Source organism: Oncorhynchus tshawytscha, linkage group LG20 (assembly GCF_018296145.1).
Source record: "Oncorhynchus tshawytscha isolate Ot180627B linkage group LG20, Otsh_v2.0, whole genome shotgun sequence".
Lineage (NCBI taxonomy): Eukaryota > Metazoa > Chordata > Actinopteri > Salmoniformes > Salmonidae > Oncorhynchus > Oncorhynchus tshawytscha.
The window spans coordinates 45,911,634-45,926,172 of record NC_056448.1 but is presented as its reverse complement, the minus strand read 5'-3'; the positions used below and the strand labels follow the sequence as shown (position 1 = coordinate 45,926,172).

The 14,539-nt window shown below is 43.8% G+C and overlaps 1 protein-coding gene across 1 annotated transcript in view; it reads left to right on the top strand.

The window, feature by feature from the left end:
- The first annotated feature begins 99 nt into the window (after positions 1 to 99).
- Positions 100 to 14,539, top strand: part of fech (ferrochelatase) — a 38,337-nt gene continuing 23,897 nt past the window's right edge. The window contains exons 1-8 of the mRNA XM_042302734.1: positions 100 to 333; positions 1,247 to 1,373; positions 2,273 to 2,393; positions 3,356 to 3,504; positions 7,025 to 7,159; positions 9,250 to 9,356; positions 11,901 to 11,999; positions 12,848 to 12,955. Coding sequence (XP_042158668.1) covers positions 2,296 to 2,393; positions 3,356 to 3,504; positions 7,025 to 7,159; positions 9,250 to 9,356; positions 11,901 to 11,999; positions 12,848 to 12,955 — 696 coding nt within the window. The 5' untranslated portion in view covers positions 100 to 333; positions 1,247 to 1,373; positions 2,273 to 2,295. The remainder of the gene's footprint in view (positions 334 to 1,246; positions 1,374 to 2,272; positions 2,394 to 3,355; positions 3,505 to 7,024; positions 7,160 to 9,249; positions 9,357 to 11,900; positions 12,000 to 12,847; positions 12,956 to 14,539) is intronic.

Below are 14,539 nucleotides of genomic sequence, written 5' to 3'. Positions count from 1 at the left end.
GGAGTGCACAGCTTCCTACCAGACTAGGGAGTGCACAGCTTCCTACCAGACTAGGGAGTGCACAGCTTCCTACCAGACTAGGGGAGTGCACAGCTTCCTACATCAGAGCACAGGCATGGCTTGTAAACACACGTGACAAGTGCTGTTAGTGTGCGTTCTGTCAGTGTCACTCCTCGGGTGTTAGAGGCTGGGAGGAATTTAGCTGGTCGACCACGCAATTTGTTATAAAGACAAATAGGAGCCGCCGACTGGACCAAATCACTCCTAGAAGTGTAGAAATCCTCCGTTGAGACATGATGTCTGTATTGGGAAGGGCGACTCGGCTCATTCAATGTAAGTGGATGGGTAGCTACTTTGTGCTAATGTTAGCGAGCTAGCTGTACAGATAGCTGGTTAGTTAGCAAGTTAGCAGCAGCACAAGAACATGAACACAGTTAACTATCTTTGACATGTATTTGCTGGATGGCTAGTTAGCTAATAGCCAAATGCTAGTGTATATTGCCCACCACCAAGCCTTTTACCACACTCGCTAGCTAGTTAGCATTGGCTTTTTAACCTTCAGATTATGAATAAGGTATTTCGTGAGAGACCGGACTTCACACCGATGCCTCAATATTATAGCATTATATTCTCGTAAATATTTCAGTTTGAATTATAATCGCAATAATATGCCAAAAGCTAAACTAGCAAGTATTGCTTCTAGCTGGTTGGTTCGAAGGACTAAACCACACACATACTAATGTTTTACTAAACCTTTTGTCAAACTGCTCTATGTCATATTATTGAGCTCTTCCAGGAGTTAAATGAAACTGTGGAGAGAAAAAAAAAAATAGCTACTTAGGCTAAAATTGAGGCAATGAAACGTTTTATTTAGCTAATGCAACTCAAAGTTACACAACTGACATTTTGTTCAACTTGCATAATAATCCTGCGCCGCTTAGTGTTCACTGATTGCTACTGCAGCCAATTAGAAATATATATATATATATATTATATATATATTTGGCAACTACTACTAGTCTACTAAACTATTCTTAATAACAAATACTAAAGTTGCCACTCCCAAGCTTGGCAGATAATACATGTTGGTAATGCCTTGAAATAATAACTGAAGTTTTGCTTTCAGAATGATTATAAAATATATATATATTTTTCCCCTATGTGTTTTAGGCATCGGTTTAGAAGGAAGTATATCAATTTAAATGTCTGATTTTGACTTTAATCTTATCTCTCTCTCTCCCTTCAGTTGCCAGGTGCAGTAACGCCGTAAGCCTGTGTGTTTCGACACCTCTCAGGAGACCGTCTAGTAGTGCAACCGTTGCAGCCTTCGCCCAGCCAGCCTCCACAGCGACCCCAGAAGCGGTAGAAAACAGGTCCAGTACAATAGACTAGAGAGAGGGAATAAATATGATTCAAGTTCTCTTTTACCCTGTCGTCATTCATACTGAAATGTGTTGAGTGAGAAACTGCGTGTGGACACTACCCTATACTTCTATGTTGATGAAAGGACTAAATTGAGGTCCAAGTGAAATGCAGATTTATTTTTATATTTAACCTTTATTTAACTAGGCAAGTCAGTTAAGAACAAATTCTTATTTTCAATGACGGCCTAGGGGTTAACTGGTCTAGTGGGTTAACTGCCTGTTCAGGGGCAGAACGACAGATTTGTACCTCGTCAGCTCGGGGGTTTGAACTTGCAACCTTCCGGTTACTAGTCCAACACTCTAACCACTAGGCTACCCTGCCGCCCCATGAAGCTGTGTAATGTGAGCTGTGTTGCTTACACCCCCCCAAAAAAAGTATTGCAGACTGAAGTTCAATGAAGAGGGTCTCTAAAAAAGGCCGCGGCCAAAATGTAGGACCACGCCGAGGTTCATTAAATGTAAGACTGAGCAAGCAACAAACTATCGTTTTTTTTTTTTGTGTGCCATCACTTCCTTCAATACAGGGCCTGGATAAATACCTACTTTCCACAGTATAGTACAGTAGTATAGGCCTAATTTGGGGGGATGTGTGCCAATTGGTTATGTAGTTGGTAGTGCCCTCATACGACCTCGCTCCATGTGTTTCAATGGCGGCTCTTTCTGGATACATGCCTAGATATCAGATTTATACAAGGGATATCTGCTTGGCTGTTTCAGTTCTGAATAGCACAGTACTACTGTTCATATCCACACAGAAACCTAAATACTTGGATACTTGCTTAGACGTCTTGAGATACAATTGTAAATAATGATACAGTATTAATGTAGTACTGTACTTATCCTTGCAGAAAGCCCAAAACGGGGGATCCTAATGATGAACATGGGAGGACCTGAGAAACTGGACGATGTTCACGATTTCCTGCTGCGCCTCTTCTCCGACACCGATCTGATGAAGCTTCCTGTCCAGAAGTAAGTGTTCTCACACTGTGACGGCTCGGAAGTTATTTCCAGTGTTTATGTTTATGGTTTATGAAAAGAGTATTTACATATGGACTTTTACATGAGTCCTTTTTATTGGTGTCGACTTGACTGACCAGATGGGACTCATTCCCTCCCAAACAAAAAAGGAGAAATCAATATTTTCAACCTACCTGAAACCCCTACAAACAATAACCTCAAGTCAAAACCGTTACAACGCACACAAGGACAAGGTACATTTATGTTTGCCAGGCCCAAGATCGGTTTGTGCCGTCTTGCCATAAGTAGATTTCACTGAACAGCAATATGTAAAGTTTTGGTTTCATGAGCTGAAATAAAAGATCCCAGAAATGTTCCATACGCACAAAAAGCTTATTTCTCTCAAATGATGTGGACAAATTTGTTTACACCCCTGTTTTCTTTCATATCCTGGACATAAAACTCTGTTTTAAAGTCACCAGCGGCCTCGTGGTTAAATCCCTGAACAGTTTCCTTCCTCTCCAGCAACTGAGTTGGGAAGGGCACCTGTATCTTTGCAGTGACTGGGTGTATTGATACACCATCCAAAGCCTAATTAATAACTTTACCATGCTCAAAGGGATATTCAGCGTCTGTTCTGTTTTTTTTTGTTTTTTTTATTACGAATAAATTATTATTATTATTAATTATTATTATAATTTAATGAATTAAATTCATTACTTGATTATTGAGGGACCTTGCAAATAATTGTGTCTTTTCTCTGTACCCCACAGATAAGACAATTGTTTCAGCTTTGGTATTATGTGTAGATTGGATGAAGAGGGAAAATTTAATTTAATCCATTTTAAAATAAGGCTGTAATGTAAGAACATTTTGGGGGGTGAAAGGTCATGGCTTCTGAATACTTTTAGTTTTATTACTTTGACATGAAGTTGACATGATTTATGACGATGTGAATCTCTCTTCCTCCTCAGTCGACTTGGGCCCTTCATAGCGAAGAGGCGTACCCCTAAGATCCAGGAGCAGTACAGCCGGATCGGAGGAGGCTCTCCTATCAAGGCCTGGACCACCATGCAGGGGGAGGGCATGGTCAAACTGCTGGATGAGATGTGTCCGGAAACAGGTCAGACCGTAACACTTCATAGCCCATACATAACTCTTCATAGCCCATACATAACTCTTCATAGCCCATACATAACTCTTCATAGCCCATACATAACACTTCATAGCCCATACATAACTCTTCATAGCCCAGACCGTAACACTTCATAGCCCATACATAACTCTTCATAGCCCAGACCGTAACACTTCATAGCCCATACATAACACTTCATAGCCCAGACCGTAACACTTCATAGCCCATACATAACACTTCATAGCCCAGACCGTAACACTTCATAGCCCATACATAACACTTCATAGCCCAGACCGTAACACTTCATAGCCCATACGTAACTCTTCATAGCCCAGACCGTAACACTTCATAGCCCAGACATAACACTTCATAGCCCAGACCGTAACACTTCATAGCCCAGACATAACTCTTCATAGCCCATACATAACTCTTCATAGCCCAGACATAACACTTCATAGCCCAGACCGTAACACTTCATAGCCCAGACATAACTCTTCATAGCCCAGACATAACACTTCATAGCCCAGACCGTAACACTTCATAGCCCAGACATAACTCTTCATAGCCCAGACATAACACTTCATAGCCCAGACCGTAACTCTTCATAGCCCATACATAACTCTTCATAGCCCATACATAACTCTTCATAGCCCAGACATAACACTTCATAGCCCAGACCGTAACACTTCATAGCCCAGACATAACTCTTCATAGCCCAGACATAACTTCATAGCCCAGACCGTAACACTTCATAGCCCAGACATAACACTTCATAGCCCAGACCGTAACATTTCATAGCCCATACGTAACTCTTCATAGCCCAGACCGTAACACTTCATAGCCCAGACATAACACTTCATAGCCCAGACCGTAACACTTCATAGCCCAGACATAACACTTCATAGCCCAGACCGTAACCTTCATAGCCCATACATAACTCTTCATAGCCCATACATAACTCTTCATAGCCCATACATAACTCTTCATAGCCCATACATAACACTTCATAGCCCATACATAACTCTTCATAGCCCAGACCGTAACACTTCATAGCCCATACATAACTCTTCATAGCCCAGACCGTAACACTTCATAGCCCATACATAACACTTCATAGCCCAGACCGTAACACTTCATAGCCCATACATAACACTTCATAGCCCAGACCGTAACACTTCATAGCCCATACGTAACTCTTCATAGCCCAGACCGTAACACTTCATAGCCCAGACATAACACTTCATAGCCCAGACCGTAACACTTCATAGCCCAGACATAACTCTTCATAGCCCATACATAACTCTTCATAGCCCAGACATAACACTTCATAGCCCAGACCGTAACACTTCATAGCCCAGACATAACTCTTCATAGCCCAGACATAACACTTCATAGCCCAGACTGTAACACTTCATAGCCCAGACATAACTCTTCATAGCCCAGACATAACACTTCATAGCCCAGACCGTAACTCTTCATAGCCCATACATAACTCTTCATAGCCCATACATAACACTTCATAGCCCAGACCGTAACACTTCATAGCCCAGACATAACACTTCATAGCCCAGACCGTAACATTTCATAGCCCAGACCGTAACACTTCATAGCCCATACATAACTCTTCATAGCCCAAACATTACCAGGGTTCTGCACTAACTTTTTCCCCTGATGGTACTGGTGCCAGTAACCTTTCCAGTTGGTGGCACCAGCACATGATTTGGTCCAGACTATGTGAGTGGAGTTCTGCCGTTGGAAATCCCAGTAATTTCTCACGGATCGGTTTTTGTGTGCATCACTCCGACGGTCAATGTCTTTTCCTTTGCTCTTCACAGGAAAACAAACTGCCTCTCCAAATGTAGCTCCATACATTTTGTTTAAATATATATATATAATTTATTAAAACAACCCCATTTTTCTTTAGTGACTATGTACCATTTTTGTTTCTTTGAAGTGGGCTATCGTAAGAGGCTTTAACAAGGAACCAACCAATGTCATGGGCCAGGGATCATCAACTAGATTCAGCCGCGGGACATTTTTCTCTCCTTGAGGGGATGGTCGTAGGGCCGGAATATATTTACATAGAATTTACAGACTGCAAATTGACCCGCAAGAAGCACAAATAGATATAACATTTGGCTAAAACGTAAATCTTTTCATACCTTGTTTATCATTTGTATTACGTGTGAGAATACTTTTTTTAACAGATTTACTAAATTAAAATCACTTGGAGATGATTTCCTGGTGTTTTACACTCTTATATCAACAATAAAATAAATAAATATAATTGAAGGTTTTAAATATAATTGAAGGTTTTAAAAAAAAAAAAAAAAAGAACTTGCCCCCTCAGAACTTCCCCCCCCCGTGGGACGGCAGTTGGAGGAACAAGGACCTGCCTGATCATATGTGACTAAAAGCTTCTTCTTTTTCTCTCTCTCTTATCTATTGATGACCAGATGCTTCGGTTGTAACTGGCTCTGTTACACTCACATGTTACAGTCGACAACATTAGCACTGTTACATTACTTAGACTACTTCTTTTTTTTTTTTTTAACAATAGCCTTTATAAAAAAAACAAAATGTCTCCGTTGCTGCTGCATGGGTTTATTGGTTGTCTTGCTTTGAATCAAACAAGCTATCACCTATTTTTATTTATTACAACCTTTATTTAACTAGGCACATCAGTTAAGAACAAAATCTTATTTATAATGACGGCCTAGGAACAGTCCTCCTGCCGGGATGTGGGTCTGGGATTAAAAATATAGGACAAAACACACATCACGACGAGACGATTCCACATAAAGAGAGACCTAAGACCTATTTCTTGGTTGACTCCTATCAACATCTCGGCTCTTTAGTGGTTTGTTAAGGCTGAATAAATACAACAGAATATGCCTAATTTTAAAAGAACAGTGATGAAGGAAATAAATAAAAAATGCTTGGCAAAGCCATACCCAGGCTGATTGGTCGCAACTTTAAAAAAAAAAAAAAATATGTATTGTATAATTAAACAAATATATATTTTCATAATTGATGACCTGGCCTGTTCCATAATGTGCCTGCAGATAGGTGTGAGTGGAAGGAGAGGGTGTCACACACTGGTTACTATATGCTTTAGGCAGCAGCACGAACACTGGGCCACACAAGATGCCAGGGTCTCCAAAACAAACAGGCTGAATGTTTGATCGCTGTCGTGTTTTAACGGCCGTTGACACTGGCTGGGTGTGGTGGGGAGATAGTTGAGGAGTGTTTTGTTCCCACACCCCTACACCACACTTTACTGATAACGGGGGGATGTGTTTTAGCTTTACGTGGGCATGTCTTACATAAGACCACTCTGTGTTTGGCCTAACTTGGAGAGGTTGTAGATGGCCTAATTCAATTATATTCCCTAAGTATATACTTTTTAATATCCATTTACTAATGCTTAGATAGATGTGAAGTGAGAAATACCATTTTATTACTCAGCTTTACAGTTTTCACATTCACGTTTTTGTTTTGTCTACAGCTCCTCATAAGTTCTACATCGGGTTCCGCTACGTGCATCCTCTGACGGAGGAGGCTATTGAGGAGATGGAGAAGGATGGAGTAGAGAGAGCAGTGGCTTTCACACAGTACCCACAATACAGCTGTTCTACCACAGGTAGGCCCAGTACCCACAATACAGCTGTTCTACCACAGGTAGGCCCAGTACCCACAATACAGCTGTTCTACCACAGGTAGGCCCAGTACCCACAATACAGCTGTTCTACCACAGGTAGGCCCAGTACCCACAATACAGCTGTTCTACCACAGGTAGGCCCAGTACCCACAATACAGCTGTTCTACCACAGGTAGGCCCAGTACCCACAATACAGCTGTTCTACCACAGGTAGGCCCAGTACCCACAATACAGCTGTTCTACCACAGGTAGGCCCAGTACCCACAATACAGCTGTTCTACCACAGGTAGGCCCAGTACCCACAATACAGCTGTTCTACCACAGGTAGGCCCAGTACCCACAATACAGCTGTTCTACCACAGGTAGGCCCAGTACCCACAATACAGCTGTTCTACCACAGGTAGGCCCAGTACCCACAATACAGCTGTTCTACCACAGGTAGGCCCAGTACCCACAATACAGCTGTTCTACCACAGGTAGGCCCAGTACCCACAATACAGCTGTTCTACCACAGGTAGGCCCAGTACCCACAATACAGCTGTTCTACCACAGGTAGGCCCAGTACCCACAATACAGCTGTTCTACCACAGGTAGGCCCAGTACCCACAATACAGCTGTTCTACCACAGGTAGGCCCAGTACCCACAATACAGCTGTTCTACCACAGGTAGAACTGGGGTCGAGCTGCTCTACAACAGGTAGAACTGGGGTCGAGCTGCTCTACAACAGGTAGAACTGGGGTCGAGCTGACAAGGTCAAAAATCTTAGGTATCCCCTTTTTCTTTCCCACGTTCCCTAATAAAAGGCGGATGTACGTTTTCCAATGTCCTCATAGTGCTTCACATTGTAACTCCCCTCGTCCACTACTGTCCCTGTTCTGCCCCTGTCACCCACTCACATCTTGTGTCTTTAAAAAAAAAAAAAATTATAATGAGTAGAGTTAGTCTTGGCCTGGGAGTTACTGATAAGCGGACTTAATCTTGTTCTTATCGACACAGGGAGACTGAATACGCCACACCCTACATCCCATACTTTTGTAAAGCACTGTGTTAAACTGTTGAATGGCTATGTAAACACATGACTGTAATCAGAAATACAATGTAGATTTATTACTATTTATTTTCTTAATGGAATATCTACGTAGGCGTACAGAGGCCCATTTATCAGCAACCATCACTCCTGTGTTCCAATGGCACGTTATGTTTGATAATCCAAGTTTATCATTTTAAAAAGGCTAATTGTTGGAACCCTGATTTGATATCCCATTCAAAATCTGCCGTTTTCCAGCTACAATAGTCATTAACAACATTGACAATGTCTACACTGTATTTCTGATCAATTTGATGTTATCTTAATGGACCAAAAAAATGTGCTTTTCTTCCAAAAACAAGGACATTTCTAAGTGACCCCCCAACTTTAGAACGACCGTGTATGCCACGATTTGAATTCTCAACCGATGTTTCTCTACGCCTTTACCTCGCTCTCTGACGTGGTCGCAGTTAAACGATGGTCACGGGGGCCTCCCGGGTGGTGCAGTGGTTAAGGGCGCTGTACTGCAGCGCCAGCTGTGCCATCAGAGACTCTGGGTTCGCGCCCAGGCTCTGTCGTAACTGGCCGTGACCAGGAGGTCCGTGGGGCGACGCACAATTGGCTCAGCGTCGCCCGGGTTAGGGAGGGTTTGGCCGGTAGGGATGTTCTTGTCTCATCGCGTACCAGCGACTCCTGTGGCGGGCCGGGCGCAGTGCGCGCTAGCCAAGGTCGCCAGGTGCACGGTGTTTCCTCTGACACTGGTGCGGCTGGCTTTCCGGGTTGGATGCGCGCTGTGTTAAAGAAGCAGTGCGCCTTGGTTGGGTTGTGTATCGGAGGACGCATGACTTTCAACCTTCGTCTCTCCAAAGCACGTACAGGAGTTGTAGCGATGAGACAAGCCAGTAGCTACTAAAAACAATTGGATACCACAAAATTGGGGAGAAAAAGGGGTAAAAAAAATAATAAATATAAATAAATGGTCACAGTTGAAGAGATGTCATGTTGATGTTTTTTTAATGGTGTCGTTTTGTTGTTGAAAACAAGGCAGCAGTCTGAACGCTATCTACCGATACTACAGCAGCCGAGGAGACAGGCCTAAGATGAGGTGGAGTGTCATCGACCGCTGGCCCACACACCCCCTATTGGTCGAGGTGAGACTACCTAACTGTCTACAGTCAAAATGATTCCGCACGTAAGTTACAGGGGGTTTCAATTCCCTCTGATAACCTCAATGTTTTTTTCACCTGGATGGCAAATCCACTCACATTATCAGATTATTATAATCTGTTGAGGTTAAGAAAGGACAATAACTGACTTTAGTCGGGGGTTAACCCCAAAAAGGGAATACCCATTGCTATTCTGGAGTCGCCCATGACCCTCATTTGAAGAGGAGGTCAGTGATGTTACTCTAGGTTAAATTGAACTGTAGTCATAGTTAAAGAAGCGTTTTTAAGGCAACAACAGAACATGATGTCATGGATATATCTGGGCTGTCATTGGCTGTGTCTGAAAAGGAGCCCTATTCTATTACGTAGTGCAGTCCTTTTCACTCACTCCATTTCTGTTCCAGTGAGGGGGGATTACCCCTTTTTTCTCCCTAATTTCGTGGTATGCAATTGGTAGTTACTGTCTTGTCTCATCACTTCAACTCCCGTACGGACTCGGGAGAGGCGAAGGTCGAGAGCCATGCGTCCTCCGAAACACGACCCAACCGAGCCAATCTGCTTCTTGCCAAACCCTCCCCTAACCTGGGAGACGCTGGACCAATTGTGCATCGCCCCACGGAGCTCCCGGTCGAGGGCCCGGCTGCGACAGAGCCTGGGCTCGAACCCAGAATCTCTGGTGGCACAGCCTTAGACCACTGAGCCACCCTGTGAGGCCCCTGTTCATTGTTTCTTCAGTCCTAGGAGTCGTTCGTTGTGGAGTCGTTCGTTGTGGAGTCGTTCGTTGTGGAGTCGTTCGTTTGTGGAGTCGTTGTTTGGAGTCGTTCGTTGTGGAGTCGGAGTTTCGTTGTGGAGTCGTTCGTTTCGTGGGAGTCGTTCGTTGTGGAATCGTTCGTTGTGGAGTCGTTCGTTGTGGAGTCGTTCGTTGTGGAGTTCCCAGAGTGACTTTGTTTACCTTTTCCATCCCTTGTTCCAGTGGAAATTTAAAGTGAAAACTGAGTACGAATGAACAAACAAGGTTAAAGAGAACATCTCTAGGACATGTCGTCCTACGTGGTGTGTTCATTAGGGCACCAAATGGAAGAAAATAGACTAAACCAAGGAGGGGACTGCTAGAAAAGCTCTTTTGGTTGTGGTTGTTGTTGGTTCTCCCTTTGCAAAACGTTTTGGTACGATGTGCACTAATAAAAACCGACACAGACAATCCCTCCGCGCAAAGAGCAGACTGATCGTTGAGTCATGGTGTAAATGTCTGCCTGATAATATCTTTGTACAAACAATTGTACGCGAGTATAAACACCATGGGACCAGGCAGCCGTCATACCGCTCAGGAAGGAGACGCGTTCTGTCTCCTAGAGATGAACGTACTTTGGTGCGAAAAGTGCAAATCAATCCCAGAACAACAGCAAAGGACCTTGTGAAGATGCTGGAGGAAACAGGTACAGAAGTATCTATATTCACAGTAAAACGAGTCCTCTATCGACATAACCTGAAAGGTCGCTCAGCAAGGAAGAAGCCACTGCTCCAAAACCATAAAAAGCCAGACTACGGTTTGCAACTGCACATGGGGACAAAGATCGTACTTTTTGGAGAAATGTCCTCTGGTCTGATGAAACAAAAATAGGACTGTTTGGCCATAGTGTCCATCGTTATGTTTAGAGGGAAAAAGGAGGCTTGCAAGCCTAAGACCACCATCCCAACCGTGAAGCACGGGGGTGGCAGCATCATGTTGTGGGGGAGTTTTGCTGCAGGAGGGACTGGTGCACTTCACAAAATAGATGGCATCATGAGGCAGGAAAATTATGTGGATATATTGAAGCAACATCTCAAGACAGTCAGGGAGTTAAAGCTTGGTCGCAAATGGGTCTTTCAAATGGACAATGACCCCAAGCATACTTCAAAAGTTGTGGCAAAATGGCTTAAGGACAACAAAGTCAAGGTATTGGAGTGGCCATCACAAAGCCCTGACCTCAATCCCACAGACAATTTGTGGGCAGAACTGAAAAAGTGTGTGCAAGCAAGGAGGCCTACCAACCTGACTCAGTTACACCAGCTCTGTCAGGGGGAATGGGCCAAAATTCACCCAACTTATTTTGGGAAGCTTGTGGAAGGCTACCCGAAACGTTTGACCCAAGTTAAACCATTTAAAGGCAATGCTACCAAATACTAATTGAGTGTATGTAAACTTCTGACCCACTGGGATTGTGATGAAATAAATAAAAGCTGAAATAAATCATTCTCTCTACAATTATTCTGACATTTCACATTCTTAAAATAAAGTGGTGATCCTAACTGACCCCAAGACAGGGAATTTTTACTAGGATTAAATGTCAGGAATTGTGTGAAAAACTGAGTTTTTAAATGTATTTGGCTAAAGTGTATGTAAACTTGTGACTTCAGCTGTAGTTTTCAATGGTTTAGCGGAGCTGGGTGTCTCCTTGCCCCCCCCAGCAGCCAAATGGAACACGCTGCACTTTTTTATTTATTGATTATGACATGTGTCCTTATAATATATCTGTATTTTCTCTGTAGTGTTTCTCCCAGCATGTCCTCAACGAGCTGCAGAAGTTTCCCTCCGAGAAGAGGGACGATGTGGTTATCCTGTTCTCAGCTCACTCACTACCCTTGTCTGTGAGTACAGGACTGTTGCTAAGGACACGCATTCTAATCGTCATGACATCGGCATGTGTTGTACGCTAGACCTACAGTGGAGGGGGAGGAGCTACTTACATGCCAGACATTATCAGTGGAAATTAAACATGGCTACTTTTTCTAGTAGGGATGTGTGACGGTTCAGTGTTGTACACTATGGATCTGTGAGTATAGTATTCATAGAATACATATCCCTCTAAGGTGTTACTAATTGAGTATAGTATCCATAGAATACATATCCCTCTGAGACGTTACTAATTGAGTATAGTATTCATAGATGCATATCCCTCTAAGGTGTTACTAATTGAGTATAGTATCCATAGAATACATATCCCTCTAAGATGTTACTAATTGAGTATAGTATCCATAGAATACATATCCCTCTGAGACGTTACTAATTGAGTATAGTATTCATAGATGCATATCCCTCTAAGGTGTTACTAATTGAGTATAGTATCCATAGAATACATATCCCTCTGAGATGCTACTAATTGAGTATAGTATCCATAGAATACATATCCCTCTAAGATGTTACTAATTGAGTATAGTATCCATAGAATACATATCCCTCTGAGACGTTATCAGGACGTTACTAATTGAGGATTTCATTGAAGACTCATGATACATGTTTTACCAAAAATAAACATTGGTAACTAAAGCACTTTTGTGTTTTTGTGAAAAGGGCTATATAAATCTATTTGAGTGATTTTTTATTTTTTATTACGTTTTGCTTTGAAAAAGTTTAATGAGAAAGAAGGGGTAAGTGTTGTCTGTCAAGATGGGTAACCAGGCGAGTTTCCAGTGTTGTCTGTGTTGTCTCTCTGCAGGTGGTGAACAGGGGAGATCCGTACCCTCAGGAGGTTGGGGCCACTGTGCAGAGAGTCATGGAGAGACTAGGGCACTGTAATCCTTACCGCCTGGTCTGGCAGTCCAGGGTAAGGACCACACACACACACACTATTTTGTCTTCTGTGGCGCAGAGAGAATTACAGCCTCAACTTAGATGACTTCTACACTCATGGTTACCTCTCCATGTTTCTAGTTCAGGGTCAACGCCCAAAGCCGCTGGTTAAATAGTATTTTTCAGGACTGTGTTGTTGTTCTGTAGTGGTCTGGTGGTGAAAGGGTTTCTCCATCAGGGCTGATGCAATATGGTGTCCACTCTACCCCAGAATGAGTGGTGATGAAATCGCACTTCCTTTTGTTATAAAATACTTCTTTTTTTTTTTTACCAAGACAAATGTTACATTTTGTGGTTGTAGTCTTCAATGTTGTTTTCCGATGAGTCGCAAAAAAAAAAAAGCTACATTAGCCACAAGCTGCATTAAATGTAAAAGGCTTTGAAAATAAAGGATTAGTGTACGTTCAGCGCTCCGTTGACATTTTCACAGAGATACGCTTGTTTTTGTGTGTGAAATCATCGTTAAAAAAGATCAGGACTTTTTAATTCGTATGAAAATCATATACAAAAAAAAATAATAAAAAATATTGTCTCAAAATCAAGTATCCCTCAGACTCTGCAGTGCTTGAGGCATCATTACAGCCCCGGGTTCGTTCCCAGGGCTGTCACAGCCAGCCTTGATCGGGAGATCCATGAGGCGGCGCACAATTGGCCCAGCGTCGTCCGGGTTACGGGGAGGGTTTGGCCCAGCGTCGTCCGGGTTACGGGGAGGGTTTGGCCCAGCGTCGTCCGGGTTACGGGAGGGTTTGGCCCAGCGTCGTCCGGGTTACGGGGAGGGTTTGCCCCACCGTCGTCCGGGTTACGGGAGGGTTTGCCCCACCGTCGTCCGGGTTACGGGGAGGGTTTGCCCCACCGTCGTCCGGCTTACGGGGAGGGTTTGCCCCACCGTCGTCCGGGTTACGGGGAGGGTTTGCCCCACCGTCGTCCGGGTTACGGGGAGGGTTTGCCCCACCGTCGTCCGGGTTACGGGGAGGGTTTGGCGGCTGGGTTCCCGGGTTAAACAAGCAGTGTGTCATGAAGCAGAGCGGCTTGGCAGTGTCGTGTTTCAGAGGAAGCACGGCTCTCGACCTTCGCCTTTCCCGAGTCCGTACGGGAGTTGCAGCGATGGGACAATTCTGTAACTACCAATTGGATGTCACGAAAAAGGGGCCAAAACAAAATGAATGACCTCCGACCTCCTATATTGTTTTATGTCCTGCGGATTTGAGAAGAAAGATGACTAGTTTCAACGGGAAAGTGAGCCTGTCAGGTATTCAGTAGCCATAACACAGCATCCAGCCGAGCTGACACAACAAAAATAAAATCAAGATTGATCGCTTTATTCCTCTGGCCTCCATTTGAATTATTCACCTTAGTGCTGGCCACCCTAAGAGGGTGTAAACTGGGGCCACCCTGCGAGGGTGTAAACTGGGCCACCCTACGAGGGTGTAAACTGGGCCACCCTACGAGGGTGTAAACTGGGCCACCCTGCGAGGGTGTAAATGTTAAATAACCACCCTGCGAGGGTGTAAACTGGGGCCACCCTGCATGAAACTAGGGGCCACCCTGCGGGGTTTGG